General features: G+C 32.9%; 3 protein-coding genes across 6 annotated transcripts in view; 2 read left to right on the top strand and 1 right to left on the bottom strand.

Moving 5' to 3' along the window:
• Positions 1-23,553, top strand: part of LOC130443567 (alpha-tocopherol transfer protein-like) — a 31,786-nt gene that overhangs the window by 3,539 nt on the left and 4,694 nt on the right. The window lies entirely within an intron of this gene.
• Positions 1,308-10,030, bottom strand: LOC130443569 (alpha-tocopherol transfer protein-like). Its single transcript, XM_056778309.1, has 6 exons — positions 9,787-10,030; positions 3,556-3,718; positions 2,882-3,128; positions 2,367-2,480; positions 2,200-2,302; positions 1,308-1,603 (listed from the first exon to the last, which is right to left on the bottom strand). The coding sequence occupies exons 1-6, from the start codon at positions 9,923-9,925 to the stop codon at positions 1,455-1,457; spliced, it is 915 nt and encodes a 304-aa protein (XP_056634287.1). The 5' UTR covers positions 9,926-10,030; the 3' UTR covers positions 1,308-1,454.
• On the top strand, positions 12,649-19,364 carry LOC130443568 (alpha-tocopherol transfer protein-like). Of its 2 annotated transcripts, XM_056778307.1 has the most exons (6): positions 12,654-13,636; positions 14,259-14,418; positions 15,632-15,884; positions 16,120-16,230; positions 17,089-17,191; positions 17,300-19,364. In XM_056778307.1, exons 1-6 carry the CDS (start codon positions 13,498-13,500, stop codon positions 17,446-17,448), a joined length of 915 nt encoding a protein of 304 aa, XP_056634285.1. In that variant the 5' UTR covers positions 12,654-13,497; the 3' UTR covers positions 17,449-19,364. The 2 variants fall into 2 exon arrangements, with proteins under 2 accessions (XP_056634286.1, XP_056634285.1); XM_056778308.1 differs by lacking the exon at positions 16,120-16,230 and having other exon boundaries at positions 12,649-13,636.

A 23,553-nucleotide genomic window follows, 5' to 3' on the forward strand; every position in this document is an offset into this window, starting at 1 on the left:
CTTATATTTATTGTGACAATAAACCTCTTATGAAGCCAAGTGAAAAGTTATGCAGAGGAAAAGAATTGCTATTTCCTCCAATAGTCAATAGTCCCAATTTATAAACCATTTAATAGAAACTCAAAATATACAGGATTAGATCTTGTCACTCCTTATGTGTCAGGTTCAGTAGCGAAGAAATTATTTAAAAGTCTCAAATTCACTAATATATTCTAGGAAACATAAAAAAAATGTTTTATGTGTGCCTTCAGCAAAATTCTGTGATATTTTTAAAAGTTTTTCTGATAAAATTTTCAAAATATTGCCCCAGTTAATCAATTTGTTAGGCATAAAGAAACAAATATTTCGTTTGGAGGATTTGACAGACATATCCTCAATATTTTGTTCAGATCATAAGGATTATGTAAATATGTTTGTAAATATCAGTTTTAACATATGCATCTTTCATTACGTAGTTATTATTATTGAAATTTTGAAGGGCAAAGATCAACAATACTATGATGTTGTGATGAATATGGCATAAGTTAAATATGGGGAAAACTACTAGAAAGACAACGGTAATCATTAATTAACCATGGTTATAAAATCAGTTTTTTATATACCATTGTATGTAGCATGTACAAACAGAAACATTTTTTAAACACGCCAATATCTCACTGACAGTCCTAAGCCTGCTAAAGTGTGAAGGAAAATTTTTTGTTTGTGGATATAGTTATAAAATATCAAAAACAAAATAAAAATTATAATAATCATCCCGTGTTTCACATAAATTGTACATGAAACCAAAATATTTTACAAAATACTTCATTTAAACAGCATTTTAATTTCAGGTAATTATATTTTCTTGTAAACAACAATATTTGAATTTAAAATGCTAGGAAAATGAAAGTATTTTGCATGATACTTTTGTTTCATTCTCAATTTGATGCGACAACTAGCTTCCAGCATTTAAAATTACTCAAGCTATTTTCAAATTTCCCGCGAATTTAGCATGGATATGAACCTCAGATCAAATCTTTTTTCTTGGTACGGAGCCATCTCTGAGAGATGTCGCTAGAATCGAACTTTGTCGTCAAATTTTTATACAGAATGGCAGATCTGTCGAGTATATAATGTTTGGGTTAACTTCAAATTTCACTTTTATAATGAAGGTTATCGGCTTTGTCTACATGCCCAATAAAACAAAATCCTGCCTACAGCGATAGTAGCGACCTCAAGACGTTTGTAGGAGTAACTAAAAAATATGTTTGACCTTGAGAGAACTAAAAATAGGTCTCTGTAGAAAATATAATGAAAAAAAGTTTTCAGTTTTTATTAATTTATTATTTCACTTATTCCGCTCTTTGTTATCATTGAACTTTCAAAATTGAATCATTTAATGCACTACAGAAGGTTAAAAATACCTTTTGATAGTTATATGCTTAATAATATTTATTAAATATAGAAAAATGTGCTCAATCGACATCGAGCTTTTTGAAATGTCCATAGTAACCCAAAGTTTCAGAATTCTCAAGTGGTTGCGATCTCAAGGATTCATTAACCTTCATTGTTTTTATTTTATCGAATCTATCACTGTATTCTCTGAATTTCATCTTCCATAAATCTGTAACAATAAATGAGGTTAAGAAATTATTAGATTGGCACATAACGTTTTAATTTTTGGTTTTTCTAATAAGTTAAAGCCTTGAGGAAAGATGTTGGCTATCATCAAAGCGAAAAGGCTGAGGTTCTTAAGCCGTTAGTCTTTTATTGCTTTTGCTTTGCCAAATGACTTGGAGTAATAGTGAAGAAAGTTTAAACTGCACCCCAGAAGATTGGCAAGGGCAACCAAAAGTCTTAATCTCTGCCATGAAGAGCCACATTCGATCAAACCTAGTAAAACAACAGCTACCCCGAAGAAGGAAGTCTCTGAAGACGATAACTTGGCTATAGATAAGGTAATATCCCTACGGCTATAGGAACTTGTCGGAAGCTCCTTGGAAATATAAGCTTAAAATGTTTTACTGGATATACTAAAAGGTCATCGCTTGTTTAGTGATCGGAAACTGAACAAACAACAGCTTAGAAAAAACCGAACAACATTCAAAAGCTGAGTTGTCTTCGTATCACAGGGACAACATCAACCACAGCCATAGAGGCGTTGCTAAATCTGCCTTTTCTTCACCTTATAGTAAAAATGGAGATGCCCAAGCAATTTACCTTGTAAATCATCTAAAGATCTTTCCGTACCTCCATAATCACTTGGTAATATAGACTTCGGAATGTAATTATACAAATTTTCGAAATTTTCATGCAAGATAATCTAAAAATTATTATTTAATAGTTTCGAAAGCAATTTTCATATTCAATTAGCTTCTTAAACTCACCCTATCCATGAATTTCTTTTTAATAACTGTTTTCGCAATCGTCAATAGTATTTTCACAAGATCATGTTTGTAATTTAGTATATGAATTTCAGCTATTCGAAGACTTTTACTTTTCTGAAATCGAATAAAAAATATTATTATTTCTAATTCATACCATCACCTTTTCATTCATCACAGGAAAAAATGTCATTGAGGAAACGTATTATGGTGATTTTTGCCTAGTGTAGCTATCAGTCTACCAAAAATACCATCAAGTATGAAATAGTACAGTCACCACAATTAGGTTGGTATTCCTGGAACCTTTGGTGAACAGTCATCACATTTAAGTTGGTATTTCTGGAACCTTTGGTTGGGTAGGCTTACTAGATGATAATAACTTAGTTTTCTGGTGATATCCAACTAAAATCGGAAAAACTGCACCCGTAGCTTATCAAACAAAGAAAGTTCTACGAAAAATGACACCTGACAGACGTTTAATGTCTTGACTTATCAAATTGGGGGAAAAGAAGACTTACCTCCAATAAAAACAATACTTTTTTAAAGAATATCGGTGTAGCTTTACGAAGATGTGCCATCTTCATGTCTTTGTTATCAAAAATAACCACCAAAGCAGAAAAGAGGTCTTCGAAAGTTGATACTTCGAGCACATTTATTGCGTGTGTCACTATTTTGTGCGGATCGAATATTTCGACGTTTTCCCCGCATTTTATTATTATTATTCGATACAGCTGATCAGTCAACTTTGGTAACGGGATTATTGTTCTAAAATATCAAAAAATTTTGTCATAACTTAGCTGCAGGATACTTGTAACAATCGATTGAAGATATTTTATTCAATTGCGATGCTTGCTTTTTTAAAATATGTTAAATTGGACGTTACATCCTCAAACAGTTCTCCAAAATGTGTATCTAGTTATAGACCCAGAACTGTGGCCGATGTTGTTGAAGAAAACGAAGCGGTTTCAGTTCTCGAACAATGGATATCGGTAGCACCAAATAACTTTTTGAATAAAACTATTTAGAAAGAATTTTGAATTTAATATTTTGGATGAAATGACTCCCTGCAGTTGGGTCCGTGTTTCTCAATATACTAGTGGATAAAATATAGTATTCTACATGCGTATAATGGCTATTTTTTACTTAGTAAATAAATAGTCGTTGGTTGTAGAATATACAACTTATTACTCACGTAATTTTAGGCAAAGTTTCTTGATAATTTGGTAGGTTCGGATCACTATCTTCAAAAATTTCTGGTAGTAGTTCTCGAGCTGTATAATTCATATCCAAAACCTTTTTGGTTTTTTCAATGCTATATTTACAATTTGTTAAATAGAATTCTATTACTTCGTCAGCTGCAAAATTAATATTTTTTTCCATGTAAATCAGCATATTTGAATTGAAAAAAATGATTATTTATGGGGAAAAATTCGAGAAAAAATAAGATTAGTCAAGTAGTCGATCATGTAAAAGCGGATTCCAAAGGTAAAATTATTACTGGAAAGTTTGGATTTTGAGATATGGCAACACTGATGTGAATATGTCAAGTTTGACATTGCAATTATAAAGTTTGACGTTAGTGGTAAACGTACTCAGAACGTGCTGTCATATTATATTCATCTTTGTCATTTTCGTGCGATGATTTCTATGATTAAACCAACAATAATGTGTCAATCAACTCGCTTTAACTTTCAACAAGTGGCTGTCAAAAAGATTGGTTTGCTTTAGATACAACGTAATTTGACAATCGCCCAAAAAAAGCTCGTGTCGATAAACGCTAAAAGAAACGAACGAACCGAAAGTTTAAAAACAACGAACGGAGTTATCTGTCATTTTAATATACAATTTATGATAAGACAGTGTACACTTTTAGTACACCGAGCATTAATGCTAAGAAACGAACCAACCGTGAGTTTAGAAATAATTAAGGAAGTCATCTGTCATTATAATCGGTCGTTTTTGAAAGTCCAAGTGTACACTGCGCGTTAATACATCGCATTTACTCACAATGGAACAAAAACAGCGGCGTGAATTGCCATTTCAAAACCATGAATGAAACGGTCATCAACAAGTGGCTGTCAAAAAGATTTGTTTGCTTTAGATACAACGTAATTTGACAATCGCCCAAAAAAAGCTCGTGTCGATAAACGCTAAAACAAACGAACGCACCGAAAGTTTAAAAACAACTAACGGAGTTATCTGTCATTTTTAATATACAATTTATGATAAATAGTGTACACTTTTAGTACACCGAGCATTAATGCTAAGAAACGAACCAACCGTGAGTTCAGTAATAATTAAGGAAGTCATCTGTCATTATAATCGGTCGTTTTTGAAAGTCCAAGTATACACTGCGCGTTAATACATCGCATTTGCTCAAATTGGAACAAAAACAGCGACGTGAATTGCCATTTCAAAACCATGAATGAAACGGTCATAAACAAGTGGCTGTCAAAAAGATTTGTTTGCTTTAGATACAACGTAATTTGACAATCGCTCAAAAAAAGCTCGTGTCGATAAACGCTAAAAGAAACGAACGAACCGAAAGTTTAAAAACAACGAACGGAGTTATCTGTCATTTTAATATACAATTTATGATAAGACAGTGTACACTTTTAGTACACCGAGCATTAATGCTAAGAAACGAACCAACCGTGAGTTCAGAAATAATTAAGGAAGTCATCTGTCATTATAATCGGTCGTTTTTGAAAGTTCAAGTGTACACTGCGCATTAATACATCGCATTTGCTCAAATTGGAACAAAAACAGCGGCGTGAATTGCCATTTCAAAACCATGAGTGAAACGGTCATCAACAAGTGGCTATCAAAAAGATTTGTTTGCTTTAGATACAACGTAATTTGACAATCGCCCAAAAAAAGCTCGTGTCGATAAACGCTAAAAGAAACGAACGAACCGAAAGTTTAAAAACAACGAACGGAGTTATCTGTCATTTTAATATACAATTTATGATAAGACAGTGTACACTTTTAGTACACCGAGCATTAATGCTAAGAAACGAACCAACCGTGAGTTTAGAAATAATTAAGGAAGTCATCTGTCATTATAATCGGTCGTTTTTGAAAGTCCAAGTGTACACTGCGCGTTAATACATCGCATTTACTCACAATGGAACAAAACCAGCGGCGTGAATTGCCATTTCAAAACCATGAATGAAACGGTCATAAACAAGTGGCTGTCAAAAAGATTTGTTTGCTTTAGATACAACGTAATTTGACAATCGCCCAAAAAAAGCTCGTGTCGATAAACGCTAAAAGAAACGAACGAACCGAAAGTTTAAAAACAACGAACGGAGTTATCTGTCATTTTAATATACAATTTATGATAAGACAGTGTACACTTTTAGTACACCGAGCATTAATGCTAAGGAACGAACCAACCGTGAGTTCAGAAATAATTAAGGAAGTCATCTGTCATTATAATCGGTGGTTTTTGAAAGTTCAAGTGTACACTGCGCATTAATACATCGCATTTGCTCAAATTGGAACAAAAACAGCGACGTGAAGAGCCATTTCAAAACCATGAATGAAACGGTCATCAACAAGTGGCTGTCAAAAAGATTTGTTTGCTTTAGATACAACGTAATTTGACAATCGCCCAAAAAAAGCTCGTGTCGATAAACGCTAAAACAAACGAACGCACCGAAAGTTTAAAAACAACTAACGGAGTTATCTGTCATTTTTAATATACAATTTATGATAAATAGTGTACACTTTTAGTACACCGAGCATTAATGCTAAGAAACGAACCAACCGTGAGTTCAGTAATAATTAAGGAAGTCATCTGTCATTATAATCGGTGGTTTTTGAAAGTCCAAGTGTACACTGCGCGTTAATACATCGCATTTGCTCAAATTGGAACAAAAACAGCGACGTGAATTGCCATTTCAAAACCATGAATGAAACGGTCATAAACAAGTGGCTGTCAAAAAGATTTGTTTGCTTTAGATACAACGTAATTTGACAATCGCTCAAAAAAAGCTCGTGTCGATAAACGCTAAAAGAAACGAACGAACCGAAAGTTTAAAAACAACGAACGGAGTTATCTGTCATTTTAATATACAATTTATGATAAGACAGTGTACACTTTTAGTACACCGAGCATTAATGCTAAGAAACGAACCAACCATGAGTTTAGAAATAATTAAGGAAGTCATCTGTCATTATAATCGGTGGTTTTTGAAAGTCCAAGTGTACACTGCGCGTTAATACATCGCATTTGCTCAAATTGGAACAAAAACAGCGACGTGAATTGCCATTTCAAAACCATGAATGAAACGGTCATAAACAAGTGGCTGTCAAAAAGATTTGTTTGCTTTAGATACAACGTAATTTGACAATCGCCCAAAAAAAGCTCGTGTCGATAAACGCTAAAAGAAACGAACGAACCGAAAGTTTAAAAACAACGAACGGAGTTATCTGTCATTTTAATATACAATTTATGATAAGACAGTGTACACTTTTAGTACACCGAGCATTAATGCTAAGGAACGAACCAACCGTGAGTTCAGAAATAATTAAGGAAGTCATCTGTCATTATAATCGGTGGTTTTTGAAAGTTCAAGTGTACACTGCGCATTAATACATCGCATTTGCTCAAATTGGAACAAAAACAGCGACGTGAAGAGCCATTTCAAAACCATGAATGAAACGGTCATCAACAAGTGGCTGTCAAAAAGATTTGTTTGCTTTAGATACAACGTAATTTGACAATCGCCCAAAAAAAGCTCGTGTCGATAAACGCTAAAACAAACGAACGCACCGAAAGTTTAAAAACAACTAACGGAGTTATCTGTCATTTTTAATATACAATTTATGATAAATAGTGTACACTTTTAGTACACCGAGCATTAATGCTAAGAAACGAACCAACCGTGAGTTCAGTAATAATTAAGGAAGTCATCTGTCATTATAATCGGTGGTTTTTGAAAGTCCAAGTGTACACTGCGCGTTAATACATCGCATTTGCTCAAATTGGAACAAAAACAGCGACGTGAATTGCCATTTCAAAACCATGAATGAAACGGTCATAAACAAGTGGCTGTCAAAAAGATTTGTTTGCTTTAGATACAACGTAATTTGACAATCGCTCAAAAAAAGCTCGTGTCGATAAACGCTAAAAGAAACGAACGAACCGAAAGTTTAAAAACAACGAACGGAGTTATCTGTCATTTTAATATACAATTTATGATAAGACAGTGTACACTTTTAGTACACCGAGCATTAATGCTAAGAAACGAACCAACCATGAGTTTAGAAATAATTAAGGAAGTCATCTGTCATTATAATCGGTGGTTTTTGAAAGTCCAAGTGTACACTGCGCGTTAATACATCGCATTTGCTCAAATTGGAACAAAAACAGCGACGTGAATTGCCATTTCAAAACCATGAATGAAACGGTCATAAACAAGTGGCTGTCAAAAAGATTTGTTTGCTTTAGATACAACGTAATTTGACAATCGCTCAAAAAAAGCTCGTGTCGATAAACGCTAAAAGAAACGAACGAACCGAAAGTTTAAAAACAACGAACGGAGTTATCTGTCATTTTAATATACAATTTATGATAAGACAGTGTACACTTTTAGTACACCGAGCATTAATGCTAAGAAACGAACCAACCATGAGTTTAGAAATAATTAAGGAAGTCATCTGTCATTATAATCGGTGGTTTTTGAAAGTCCAAGTGTACACTGCGCGTTAATACATCGCATTTGCTCAAATTGGAACAAAAACAGCGACGTGAATTGCCATTTCAAAACCATGAATGAAACGGTCATAAACAAGTGGCTGTCAAAAAGATTTGTTTGCTTTAGATACAACGTAATTTGACAATCGCCCAAAAAAAGCTCGTGTCGATAAACGCTAAAAGAAACGAACGAACCGAAAGTTTAAAAACAACGAACGGAGTTATCTGTCATTTTAATATACAATTTATGATAAGACAGTGTACACTTTTAGTACACCGAGCATTAATGCTAAGAAACGAACCAACCGTGAGTTTAGAAATAATTAAGGAAGTCATCTGTCATTATAATCGGTGGTTTTTGAAAGTCCAAGTGTACACTGCGCGTTAATACATCGCATTTGCTCAAATTGGAACAAAAACAGCGGCGTGAAGAGCCATTTCAAAACCATGAATGAAACGGTCATAAACAAGTGGCTGTCAAAAAGATTTGTTTGCTTTAGATACAACGTAATTTGACAATCGCCCAAAAAAAGCTCGTGTCGATAAACGCTAAAAGAAACGAACGAACCGAAAGTTTAAAAACAACGAACGGAGTTATCTGTCATTTTAATATACAATTTATGATAAGACAGTGTACACTTTTAGTACACCGAGCATTAATGCTAAGAAACGAACCAACCGTGAGTTTAGAAATAATTAAGGAAGTCATCTGTCATTATAATCGGTGGTTTTTGAAAGTCCAAGTGTACACTGCGCGTTAATACATCGCATTTGCTCAAATTGGAACAAAAACAGCGACGTGAATTGCCATTTCAAAACCATGAATGAAACGGTCATCAACAAGTGGCTGTCAAAAAGATTTGTTTGCTTTAGATACAACGTAATTTGACAATCGCCCAAAAAAAGCTCGTGTCGATAAACGCTAAAAGAAACGAACGAACCGAAAGTTTAAAAACAACGAACGGAGTTATCTGTCATTTTAATATACAATTTATGATAAGACAGTGTACACTTTTAGTACACCGAGCATTAATGCTAAGAAACGGACCAACCGTGAGTTTAGAAATAATTAAGGAAGTCATCTGTCATTATAATCGGTCGTTTTTGAAAGTCCAAGTGTACACTGCGCGTTAATACATCGCATTTACTCACAATGGAACAAAAACAGCGGCGTGAAGAGCCAAATCCAATAATAGTTGTTATAATAACTGGATAAATTGTTCGATTAAAGCGACGTAGGATTGTCAATTCAGAATAGTACGTCAGCATTTGTTTGCTAGAAGTGTTCGAAAAAATCAAAATGGAAGAGGACGAAAATGCTAACTGTCATACATCAGTTCAAACAGAAACATTTTTGAACAGTCAAAACATCGAATTGATATATGGATCTTGAATAACGCTCAAGAATCGTTGAAATTCGACTAAATCATTTTGAGAAAGAAAACGTGTCGGTTAAGGAAGAAGATAAGTCATTTGGTTCTTCCCGCAGATACGGATTCCAGAGAATTAACCAGACTCGAATTGTTCTTCGATATTTGGCACTTTCCAGAAACAAAAATACTTTTACCGAGAAAGTAAATTGATTGAATAACGTTGAAAATCACTAATTGAATACCTAGAATTAAAAATTCAGTAAATATGCAATCGAAAAAATACTTTAATATGCGTACAGCATAGAATCCGCTTTTCGTAATATTTAAATCAAGTCTTCTTACTTACCAGGAACTTCTGGTAAATGTTGCTGCGTTTTTAACCATTCTTTTATAGTTGAAATGTCTCTTTCGACATCTTTGGATGATTTTTCGTATTTTTCCCTCACTTTTTTTCTATCGGTTTCAATTAGAGTTGTTGTATCCATGATTTAGAAACTGTTATTGTTGATTTAAAACATTGTTAAGTTAAAACAGATTGAAAAGGAAATACAAAGTAACATAATTATATATAAGGCAATTATTTTCAATCTGTAATTACTTTAAATTATATCATTTTAATAAATAATTTGTTATTCAGAAATTTTTTAAAAAAATGTGTAATCAAACGAATCATATTTTCAACACGATAGATTTGTCAGGGGCGGTTTCTACCTAAAACCTATAAAATTATTTCTATAATTCATCAAAAACAAACGAAATTAGTCGGTAACTTTATATTTTATTACGATTTATATTTGTTTGTGTTTATTTTGAGTTTTGTTCAAATATTGAAGAAATCGATACATTTTTCGTATTTATTTACACACTGTACACTTAACTTACAATAATTTACTTACTTTTTCACTACTATTGACTTAAAACTTACTGCATTTACACAAATCGTTTAGATGCTTAAATAAAATTCTAGAAACAAACAAATAGAAAATATTTTGGAAGATATACTGTAAATAAATTTCCTGCTATGATAAAAAGTGCTAAAAGGAAATATCAAAGACGCGCCCGCCATTTATAAAAAGCGGAAGAGAGGCTTCGCGCGAATTCGTCGAATTTTAATATTCCCTTGTATCTGGACAGGGCCGGCCTAAGAACCCATTTCGTAACAGTACATTTTGTTGGAAATAAGTAAAAATCGAGATTTTAGTACCACGAGGACGAAAATCTATAAAATTTGACGATATTACGACGAAAACTATTCTTGAATGGTTTCGAGAACAGAAAAGGCAAAGGTTATTTGTTATATAAAAAATGACAGTGATTGTTGCAGAAAAACCGGTCTGATTCCATCCTTCTAATGTATCGAAGATCAGTATATTGTTGGGAAGGATCAAGCTTCCTATTTTAGTCGCCGAAGCGAAATATTTTCACTAGAAACAGTGAAAAAAACATTAGATTCGATCATATCGTAATTAATGTATAATACAAGAATCATATTAATATAGAACGTATTCACTAGTAGATAGATTTACTGGGTGACTGTCCCCAGAGCTACTTTGTGAAAATATACTTTATATATTATATACAGGGTGTTTCAAAACGTTCGCATGTGAGTTATATCATCGAAACTTTACGCTATAAACATTCGATTGTTTGGTGATTTTTAATCGATTTTTTTCTCAATTTTCATTCGCGACATAAATGTTTTTTATATTTTATAAATGTAGAAATCGTCCTTTCAAATTATATATATTCCGACGAGCCGTCACTGGTTAGTTGTAAGCTATTTGAGGTCAATGTTTATAATTAAATATATTAATTAGCAAAAGTAGGTGATTGAATGTAAGTACCTAATTATAATAACCATAGAAACAATATTTTTTTAACAATCACTTTATTTGCAATTTCAGAATCTCTTCAATAAGAGCCATGTCGTATTTCAAATGACCCAACTGTATAATTAGTGATTATATCCCAAATAACACCCTGTCTATTACCGAATTGTTTTATAAATGTTATGTAACTGCTGTGTGAAGAATTTCAAGGGTAATTGTGAGTACGTTTTAGGTTATTGTTTTTTAGGAGCTTCCAGAAAAACGTTAGTCATTTTTTTTATACACAGAAGCTGCTTTCTGTTTAACCTTCAAAATATTCGATTGGAATAAATGAATTAATCTCTTTACCCAATAGTTAATCGAGTAAATTACTGAGATTAACACAATAATGAGCTTGCATTAGATTAATCACGTCGTCTAATAGTCCAGTCACTTTAGGGTTTCACCTCGGAATTTGAGATAATAATCTGGAAACTCGTATACAGCTTCATTTTGGTGTTCTAAAAGTTGTCTCAAAAGTCACATATTATATAGTGTCTGCGTCGTAAGTTATTCGAGGTCAAAGGTCACGAAAATCGGTTTTTTGCAATTAAATCCGTTTCTATTGCTCAAATGATGTTAGCACCTGTTATCAAAATTATATAGCATAAAATTTGCGACAAATTTTGTAGGAAACATTTTTTCATACAGTCAACCGTTTTTGAGATATAGAGCGGAGAACATATATACTGTAATACAAGGTCAACCGTGAATCTCGTTGAATAATACCTTGTATATAGTTATTAAATCATTACAATATTATCAATAATAAGTAATTTATATTATTAATTAGTTAATACATTGTATTGAATAATTTTATATATATATATATTGTATTACAGTATATGCGCCGGGTGCTCTCCGCTCTCTATCTCAAAAACGGTTGACTGTATGAAAAAATGTTTCCTACAAAATTTGTCGCAAATTTTATGCTCTATAATTTTGATAATAGGTGCTAACATCATTGGAGCAATAGAAACGGAGATAATTGCAAAAAACCGATTTTCGTGACCTTTGACCTCGAATAACTTACGACTCAGACACGATATAATATGAGACTTTTGAGAAAACTTTTAGAACACCAAAATGAAGCTGTATACGAGTTTCCAGCTTATTATCTCAAATTCCGAGGTGAAACCCTAAAGTGACTGGACTATAAGGTTTATTTAGAGGCAGACAACAAGATTTTTACGTAGCCGTAGGATGATTTTCATATTATTTTCACGATATTTTTGTTCTTATTTAATCCAATCATGAAAGTTATATTTTTTTTTGGAAGAATCATACGAATTGTTAAATTTTTTGCGTGTTTTGTTTTTATCTTTAATAACGTTCGATGGATTGTCGTTCAAATATCCCGCTCATTTGATTAGTATCGATATGAAATCATCCGTCAGGTTGTCATAAGTCAAAAGAATATTGTAGTGTAAGACTTTCATTAATTCCGGAATAAATGATAAAAGAAACAAACGAACCGAAAGTTTAAAAACAACGAACGGAGTTATCTGTCATTTTAATATACAATTTATGATAAGACAGTGTACACTTTTAGTACACAGCCAATTCAGAACCATGAATGAAACGGCCATCATGTCACACCCGAAACAAAATAACAATCGAACAATGGGCAGAAAGAAAGCAAAGACCGTTACATCTGCGCAGTCTCTCGCCGTATCTCTGCGCCGTATCGAATTTGAGACTGACATAAAATCATCAAGGAAAACAGTAACTTTACGTCGTGTTAACTTTTCCAATGTATATTATATCATTGTGATTAATATTTACAGCAAGGTAAATAATTCGATTGAAACAAATACATTGTTTTCATTAATGATGATTGTCCTTGTCGTAATTTATGTTTAAATTAATAAATCCACTATATTTGATTGATTTACTTAAAATATCAATCGCATTAAATACAATACCTACTTCAAAATAAATACAGTTACACATGTCTCTTACTTTACGGTAAAATTATTTAAATCTGTAACGTTATCGATGTAAAACCTAATTATTTTGTACTGTTTACATAAGGAAATATATCCTTGACGACGCTGTATTGTCGTTTTGTGACTTCTATCTGTAGCCACGTTTCATTGAATTTCTTTAAATCTGGCAACAATGGTGCGTGTACCTTGCGCGTATATAAATAATTCCGGTGCCTACTTTTAAATTAATTTAAATTTACAATGAGTACCGAGGAGTTACTTATTACAAATAGGGCTCAAATTAGAAAAAAATGGAAAGAAGAAGGTGTTGACGTTGAAAATGATATTGAAATTATTAGAAATTGGTTAAAGACTCAACATCATTTACCTGAAATGCCCTGTAAGTAATTTAAATTTGTTTATAATTATTTGAAATGAAAAATATCAGCCCTATTGTTAAATCTTCATAAATATTATTAATCCTAATATATTTGCCACGTTATATCGTAAAAAATAGCTGTGGTTGTCCTTGAAAATCTGAAAATCATTTTTATAGATGTTTTTCTACAAAACTAACCTTATATTTGCTTAATTACTTCGATATAAATGATATATTTTTGTTTATTTTCGTGAAAACACAACTTTTGTGTTTATTATATTGTCACTATTCAAATTCAATTATATCTACGTTATTATACTTGAATGATCTAATCAAATTGCCATCCATTATCTCTCGTTGATCCAAAATTAATATATTAATTTTATTATTTAGACTTGAACGGTTTTTTTGTCTTTCAATAACCTAATTTCAAAATATGTACTTCGAAGAATCTCAATTTACAATTATAATAACCTAACCAAACTTATATACAAATAAAGAAACTTATTAAAAATTAAATAGACAAACTGAACTCTAATAGGTGCGCAACCCACAATACATGTTTCATTATTCCAAATAAGAAGCTTCGGAAAGAATACGTTTTAATTCTTAAATTATTTAATTTTTGTAAATGTCTTTTCAGCCGATAATATGATTGAATTTTTTTTGACAAATTGCAAATTTAGCATCGAGAAAACGAAACAAAATATTGATATGTACTACACAATAAGGCCACTATTACCTGAAATATATCAAAATACTAATCCTTGTTTATCAGAAAATCAAGCTGTTTTCAATTGGTCGTAAGTATATTTTTTAAAGCAATTTATTCAGTCTTTAAATTTTTCAACGTAATAATTAAAATGAAACGATAAGTCACGATCAATATGATTTTTTTTTTATATATCGATACAAGTAACTTGAACTTGAACACGGGTTGAATAGGAAATTGATATTTTTAACTTGGCAACAGTGCTGCTGTCATTGACATTGGAACGTCCGCTCACAAAAAAGTCGAAACAGAAGTTTCCTCGAGAATGTATCGCATAAAGCATAGTATGAAGGTTATATATGATGTATAGGTACATATAGAACAGTGGTGCATTCGTTTACAAAATTGGTTTAATTCGTAATTTTTTTTTAAGTCCGGGAGGTGTTCCTGATTATAAAAGTGTAATATGACACTTGATATTTTTTGACGGTATTGTTTAAGAAGGTAAATAAACCAGAAAAAATGCATTTTTTGCAAACAACTAATTTTTTTATATTCTTCACCATATTTCGAATAAAAAAAATCACTATCACACTCGTGTCTTCGTATCTATCGTATCTTCAAACCATTAATTGTTATTATCCTAATATCCTAATTTTCTTGATTCAAATAACATACCTAAATAATCGAAATGGTATAATTTTGAATTTTTTATACAATATATGAACTATATTGAGCAAATTAACCTAAATAGATTTGAAAAATTTCTTTTTTTTATGTTTTATTCACATTATAACAATATGCATACTCTTAAAGAGAGAACTATTTCTATCTCACTCCCATCCCTATGTATAAGATGAGTATGACAAAGACCGATGACGTGCTTAAAAAATTATTTGCTGTTTTTCAGCAATCATACGTTAAAAAATGTTATTATTACTGTTTCTAATATTAATCTATTGAATTTTCCAACTGATAGTTTTATGTAATGAGAGTTTTTTTCATTTTTAAGCCACATTTTCGGTAATTGAAGTTAACATAAATATTTTTTCTCATTTTTCAATGAGATGAAAGAAAACAAATATTCCTGTTGTGATTTATGGGAAATTACACAATTACAAAGTACACAACTTGAGTAGTAATTTGAAGAGTTAATTCCATTTTTTGACTAAAATCAATATATTTATAACCAAGGTTAGATTTGACAAATTCACATCAGTGCTGTCATATGTCAAAACTTACGTAGCAGCCCTCGTATTCATATTGCAATATTTTACTAAATTTTATAATAAAAAATATTTTAGATTCGTTCTTCCATTACCAAAATTAACATCAAGTTTGCACAGAGTCACATTGATTAAATTTAGAAGCGTAGATGCCGAATTAATAAGTTTCACGAAATGGGTTTCAATGTTTATGAACGGCATCTACGAAATTAAAATGCAAGAAGATTTATCTATGGGAGAAATACTGATTTGTGATTTGGGAACTTTAACTTTGGCATATTTACCTAAAATAAATCCCATGGTTATTAAAAAAGCAGCTTTAATTTTAGAAGTAAGTAATAAGATTATTACTCAGACATTGCTGCAGTAGTGAGGGAACGGGTTGCAGCGTTGCCGTTTCTCTGAAGTGTTCGTTTTTATTTCGATAACTATATTGATTCTTATCTCTATTCCAAATCCAAAATATTTATGTCTTAACCTGGAATAGAGCAAAACGTAGAAATGCGAATTTTTTCACCATCGATTGAACACTTCTTGTTATTTGATTCTCAACCTTTTTTGTATAGAAAGTTTGGAGTAATCGAGTAAAAGGTATCCATCTTGTCAACGTTCCTGCAATAGCTGATGTATTAATATCGATATTAAAATCTGCTGTGAGTAAAAAAATTAAAGAAAGGGTAAGTTCACTACAAAATCGTTACGGATTTTATTAATTATATCTAAAAAATTAAAAAATATCCTAAAAATGATTATACACGAATCGAATCAAAACTTACTTCTATTTGTTCGTTCAATATTCCGTCCGTCTAATTTGAATGACATCCTATTAAAACACAAGTAATTAACTGTCAGTTTTAAATGATTATCATCTAAAGACGATTACTAAACCTAAACGTTGCAGTCAACGTGTTAATAATGTTCGTGTACTGATATTTAAAAGCGGAAAATACATAAATGTTTATTGTATATGCTTTAAACTTCAAACAAAAATTATTTATTACACAACTACTTGTACAGTGGTCGGCATAAGTCTGGCAACGCTGTCGAAAGAGATTCGTTTTATGAGAGTCCCGCACGGTCATGTGACTTGACACGAACGCTAGTTTTTGTCTGACGGCCACTGGCCGTTCCCGATCTCCGAGTCGTTTTGTAATTTCTGTTAAATTCATTTCGATAATAAATTTTTTTTCTCTTAATGAAAATAAAATTATTACATTTTTTAACAACTTCATATTATTTTTATTCATTCAATCCACACTGTTAAGTTAAAAGTCCTTGAGTATATAAAGTATATAAAAGTTTGAGTATATAAAAATAGTTATTCATTCGATTTGTAAAAATTTAATAACTCTTTCTTTAATATGTTAAAAAATAATTAACCCAGATCTCAAAGGTTCATACCTCTGTCTTGAATCGGCGTAATTTAAAAAAAGCTATAACCTACTTTCATTAGGTTCAATTTGGCAACATTGTCAGCATAATAAAATGATGTGGGGGATTTGTATTGACTTCTAAGCTCGTTACGTACATTTTAGATATATATACATGGTAAATTGGAAGATCTATTTGACTACGTATCAAAAGATATTTTACCATGTGATTATGGTGGCATGGAAAAATCTATGGATGAATTGAATGGTATGTTTCGCGGGAAATTATATTTGAATGATAAAATGAAAAAAAAAAAATACTAAAAATTATATAAATATTTGAAAATTTTGTTGAATACGCGTGTTATTTTTCTAGAATTATGGAAAAACAAATTAACAGAATACAAAGACAGATTTTTAATGTTGGAAAAAATGAAAATTGATGAAGACGTTCGTCCAGCCCCCTTAAAAAATTCGGATTTATTAGGATATTATGGAAATTTCAAAAAAATCGATATTGATTGAAATCCTGTATACATATTTCCAAATATTTAATATTTTAATATACGGGGTGTGTCTAAAAAATTGTGACGTGTAAAACTGTACAATCCTGGGGTCAAATTTATTTAATAGACTCAAATGTCTGTTAAATAAGAGTTCTTGGAGTGCTGTGTACTTTTCAAGCAAAATGCTCCTTCGAAAAATTTCTTTTTCCAGACCTCAGAATAGCAAGAAGGAAATTATATTTTATGGTGAGGGTACACGGTCTGAAACTGTGCCGTAATAATCAATTCTCGTGTTATGTAGAGTGTCATCGAATTTCTCGAGATGTCGTGCCAAGTCACGTGGAACTGCGAGTTCCAGAGTTCACTTCTGGTGTACTACAGAGTGCCACCGAACTTAACCTAACCTAACCTAAAAGCGAGGAATATAATTAAATGTTGAGTGCGAGAGATATGAGGAAATTGATGATTCTGCACGTCAATGCTTAGTTTTTCCCTTGTAACCCCAATATACGCGTAAAACAGAGGTCAGTTCCGTTGCCTAGCGACGACTTACCAAAAGAATAGAAAGTCGTGCTCGCCGTAATAAAATATACAAATCCGTTACGCCATTGGCGACGAGAAAATCGTCGTCATCCCAATGAACTCTTCCCAACGCGTCCAAAGACCCCCATCCAAAAATGCAACGGCAAAAATGTAGACCACACCTATACCGAAGAAGAGTTCCTAGAGATCCATTCGACACTAAAATTCCCCGTTCTGAAATCCTGGAGGATCATTGCCAGGTCAACAAATAAACCTACCTCCAAGTTTCGAATTATAACAGACTCCGAATCAGCCCTCACCAAGGGCATAAACTTCCACGGGCTTTCGCACTATTGCGAAGCCTCGAATTCAAATTCCATTCCCGCAGTCCCCAAATATTGCATCCGCTGTTCCTCCGCCGGCCATTCCGCAGACTCCTGCAATGCCAAACCTATTTGTCCATAAACCAGAAAAATGCCCAAAGTCGAAATCCCCTATTTGCAAAAATTTCGGTGGATCTCACACAGCCTTCCATCCCCGTTGTCCGAAAAGGATGGAAACTCCCATAGCTCCCCAGGAAACGACCCCAGTCACCCTGGAAAAACCCCGTACGACCTCTCTACGAACACCAAAATATTAATCGAAAGCCTGGCAACCACAATTATGAATGTTATCCCCACATAACACACACACCAACCCCCCAATAATCACCCTACACATTTCGACGATCGTCGGTGTTGCCAGGTTTTCTGCGGTTTCCCTGCAACCTGGTAAACCGGTTCTCCAGTCAAATGGCCGACGGTAGGGAATAACGCAGCCGCTGCTGTTTTTACTTGCAAAGATAAAATATACAGGCGCGCACAAGTAGAGGCCGCCGGTCAACGTTCACGACGCTTTCCCCGAACGCAAAGGCTTACGAAAAAAATTTTCCGAGACAGGATCTTTTGTTGCGGGCCTTTTTCGTAGACAACGGCGGCGCCCTGGCACCAGCTCGCGTCGTAGAGTTCGGGAACCGCTGCTGTAGAACATCGAAGCTCGAATTCCACCCGGGACGGTCTCCAAAATTGTCATTCTCGCTCCATCGCCGTACATCGTGATTTTCCATTTCTCGTGAGCCTTTATAGAGCACCATTCTGCTTGAAAAGTACTTCTTGTTAAACTGATGCAAATTGTCTCAAAAAAATAATTCTGTTCGTAAAAATAGTGAGCAAAGTTAGATTTTCATAATTTTCGACAAGGTTTCGAGAGGGTTGCTTTCATCATCGACGAAATTATGAATATCTAACTCGAACTATATTTTTGTGGGCAAGATTATTGATTTCTATATAAACTAAACTAAAAAAGGGTTTAAATCAACTTATTTTTTCATACATTTATACCAATTTATGTATTTTAAATAAAATCAGAAATGCACTTTTCGTTGTTTTATTTACATTTTTATGATTGAATCGATAATACACGCGATTACTATGGAAATAAAGATAAAAAATGATATTTATCATTTTTTTTGTTCATTTTTCACTATTATGACCAGATTTTTTTGAATAAATTATGACGAATATAAACAATGAAACATATTGGTGACTTAACCTTATTATTTTGTTAATAATTCAATTTTCAAGGATTTTAAACGATATAATAACCTACACGTACACCTGTTTGTGCCTATCAACAGCGCATGTCTTTTATGAACATCACCTCGTACGTATGTCCGCTGTATCGTCAAGAAAATAATCCGAGAGAGCTGAATCTGGCGAATAGGGTGCACGAGGTAGCAATTTAAACTTTAATTCATTGATTTAGGCCTTTGCAATAACGGATTTGTGAGCTGGTGGTGGTACTGGTGAAACTGCACTTTCTCCGTTGATAGTTTTTCATTTTTCAAGATAGTGAATTAAGATTATACCACGCGTATCCCAAAAAACAGACGCCAAGAATTGGTCTGTAAATGGAACGGTCGTTGGAGCCGGTTCTCCCTTGTCAGTCCATTGTTTTGAGTGTTTTTTTGTTTCTGGTGGGAAGTGATGGATCCGCGTTTCATCCGTGGTTAGGAAACAGCGCGAAAATTACATTTTATTTCTGTGAAACTTTACCGAAAACTCAAACGCGACACCCATCTTGAACACAGCTTTCTAATGTCCAAATTTTCAGTTAATATGTGATGTATCGCATTTCTACGATGTCTTTTATGTCGCGCACTTTCAGTCGACGATCATCCAGGTCCGTTTCATGGATTTTTTTCAACGTTTCTGGAGTCATCACCTCGTTTAGTCGATCTTTGGGATGTTCGCAGATCCTAAGGCCTTGTTTAAACTCTGCTACCCAATATTTCACTGACAGAGTAAAATCTAGTTGAGATTTTTTATTGGTTGGGCCTCGTATACGAAGAAATGCTCTATAACAAACACTGAAGATTAACGACTTTTAAAATTTGAGACATTCTGTATATAGTTGATATAATCAAAATAATAATACAACAGGAAATATTTTTATTGCTAATTGCAAAAAGATTTGTTATTATTTATTGTAGTTTTTCATGATATCATTTATTTTGATAAATTTCAATTTCCTCTAATTATATAAAACGTAGACCGATATTCAAAATTTATAACGTTCTAATAATCCAGTCAAAATAGACAATAATAAGTCATAACTTAACGAAAATTCGCATAGAGCTGAAAATTGATAGAGACGTTAAATACATCATTATAAATGAAATGTCAAAAGCCCCCTTCGATCCTACTTCTGCAAAAAATTTTATTCAAGGTCAAAAGTACAAAATTGAGGTTTTTTCCATTTTTCTCGAAAACAGTAAATATTATCGCGAAAGTAGGTCAGACAAAAGTTGTAGATCATACAATTCTCTACAAAAATGGTCCAGTCACTTTTTCTCTTACGACTCACCGTTCGTGAGATATCGCGGTTTTAATCATTCATATTTTACATAATATGCACTAAAATGCAGGCCTGTATACGTCACCGGACGTTAAATTTAAATGAAAACTAGCTTTTACCCGCGGCTTCGCTCACATCGAATCCATTAAATAAGTATCAGAAATCATTATAATAGAAAAGAACGAACTCTGTAGCTATATTAAATCTTTGAATGTAGAAAAATTGCCTAAAACCTACAAAAATCCATAACACAACATTGAATGTCCGCGCCTAGCTCCTCTCCAATTCAAACGATTTAAGTGTTCAAAAACTCAAAATAAAGAAGGTGTTTCAGCGAGTGTTCTTAAACCAAAACGAAGTCTCTATCTTGAATAGAACCTGAGATATTGAGGATAGAACGTGTGTATGCCAAAAACCTACTAAAATCCATAACTCCACAGTGAATGTCCGCGCCTAGCTCCTCTCAAACTCAACCGATTTAAGTGTTCAAAAACTCAAAAGAAAGAAGGTGTTTCAGCGAGTGTTCTTAAACCAAAACGAAGTCTCTATCTTGAATAGAACCTGAGATATTGAGGATAGAACGTGTGTATGCCAAAAACCTACTAAAATCCATAACTCCACATTGAATGTCCGCGCCTAGCTCCTCCTAGTGTTTCGGCGAGTGTTCTTAAATCAAAACGAAGTCTCTATCTTGAATAGAACCTGAGATATTGAGGATAGAACGTATGTATGTGAAAAACTCCCATAAGTAATGTACAGGGGGAAATCGCATTTGAGTATAACTTGAGAATGGTGAAAATTAGATAAAATCCGATGATTAATTGCTGATCTGTGCATCAATACCTTTCATTGAAAAAAAAAATTGAGCAAATCGGTTGGGTAGAACGCCTGAACGGACTCTGAATGGAAATCATCAATTTTTTTAATATATAAGATAAGAAACTATTAGTTTTTGTTACTTACACAATAAAACTTATATACATTAAATGAAGATTGTAAAATATAATTGAAACAGCAACAGAACAATGGAAAAGTTCAAATACAACTGTCGTTGTTGGGGAAGATGTTGATTTGTTGATATTACTAACAGCACGGACTCCAAATGATAAAATTATTCACTTTTTAAAACCTGGGAAAGCTATAGTACAATCAACAATATATTCATCACAAAGTCTGACTGCATGTCCGAAATGTCGAGCCCATATTTAATTTTAACATGCAATAACCGGTTGCGATACAACATCAGTATTTAAATTGTTTGAGAAACGTAATGATTTAATTCATTGCGCAGAAGTATTTACAAAGATTGACATCGTTACAAACGGAATTCGATTTCTTTTTGCAATATATGGTGCTCCGGAAAAAATTGATTCCATAGACAAATATAGATATTTGAAGTTTGTAAAATCTGCAGGGAACAATAAAACAGTCGAGTTGGACTGTTGGACTGAATGAGCTGGACCAAGAAGATTGGGGTTGAAAATTAACAGATAATTATTTGGAGCCCATTCAAACTTTACTCCCGCCTGCTCCAGTAAAACTAAATGCAAGACGGATCGTAGTAAAAATTGTGGCTGTCAAAAAGTGGGATTATTTCGTTCGCCAGTATGCATCAATTGTCAGGCTCAGACTTGCTCCAATATTGAAACAAATACAACAGATGAAGATATTTATGATATTAATGAAGAAACTACTGATGCATCCCTTTTCTTAGTACAGCGAACAGAAATTCTGCAAGAAGAAGAGAATGAAAACGAAGAAATAATTGTCGAAGTAGAATTATGTAAAAAAACTTTTTCCTTATTACAATAGATCGTGGAATATTAGTCCAGTCGAGATAGACATTTAAATAGAAAAAAATTAATGGCACCGATTTTTTTTAAACGTCGCGATATCTCACGAACGGTGAGTCGTAAGAGAAAAAGTGACTGGACTATTTTTGTAGAGAATTGTATGATCTACAACTTTTGTCTGACCTACTTTCGCGGTAATACTTACTGTTTTCGAGAAAAATGCAAAAAACCTCAATTTTGTACTTTTGACCTTGAATAAAATTTTTTGCAGAAGTAGGATCGAAGGGAACTTTTGACATTTCATTTATAATGATGTATTTAACGTCTCTATCAATTTTCAGCTCTATGCGAATTTTGGCTAAGTCAAATGTCTATTTTGACTGGACTATAATTTACCGGAGTATTATACACGATGAAAAAGTGACTGGACTATTTTTGTAGAGAATTGTATGATCTACAACTTTTGTCCGACCTACTTTCGCGATAATATTTACTGTTTTCGAGAAAAATGGAAAAAACCTCAATTTTGTACTTTTGACCTTGAATAAAATTTTTTGCAGAAGTAGGATCGAAGGGAACTTTTGACATTTCATTTATAATGATGTATTTAACGTCTCTATCAATTTTCAGCTCTATGCGAATTTTGGCTAAGTCAAATGTCTATTTTGACTGGACTATAATTTACTGGAGTATTATACACGATGAAAAAGTGACTGGACTATTTTTGTAGAGAATTGTATGATCTACAACTTTTGTCCGACCTACTTTCGCGATAATATTTACTGTTTTCGAGAAAAATGGAAAAAACCTCAATTTTGTACTTTTGACCTTGAATAAAATTTTTTGCAGAAGTAGGATCGAAGGGAACTTTTGACATTTCATTTATAATGATGTATTTAACGTCTCTATCAATT

The sequence above is a fragment of the Diorhabda sublineata genome, chromosome 4, assembly GCF_026230105.1.
Source record: "Diorhabda sublineata isolate icDioSubl1.1 chromosome 4, icDioSubl1.1, whole genome shotgun sequence".
NCBI lineage: Eukaryota > Metazoa > Arthropoda > Insecta > Coleoptera > Chrysomelidae > Diorhabda > Diorhabda sublineata.

Bases quoted from the DNA above. Each gene is read 5' to 3' on its own strand.
- LOC130443569 (XM_056778309.1), bottom strand. From the start codon at position 9,925: ATGGATACAACAACTCTAATTGAAACCGATAGAAAAAAAGTGAGGGAA. The intron at 2,303-2,366 runs GTGAGTTTAAGA...AATAATTTTTAG, and splicing joins AAAAGAAATTCATGGATAGG to ATTATCTTGCATGAAAATTT. The intron at 1,604-2,199 runs GTAAATTGCTTG...TTATTGTTACAG, and splicing joins ATCTTTAGATGATTTACAAG to ATTTATGGAAGATGAAATTC.
- LOC130443568 (XM_056778307.1), top strand. From the start codon at position 13,498: ATGAGTACCGAGGAGTTACTTATTACAAATAGGGCTCAAATTAGAAAA. The intron at 13,637-14,258 runs GTAAGTAATTTA...ATGTCTTTTCAG, and splicing joins TCATTTACCTGAAATGCCCT to CCGATAATATGATTGAATTT. The intron at 15,885-16,119 runs GTAAGTAATAAG...TTTTTTGTATAG, and splicing joins AAGCAGCTTTAATTTTAGAA to AAAGTTTGGAGTAATCGAGT.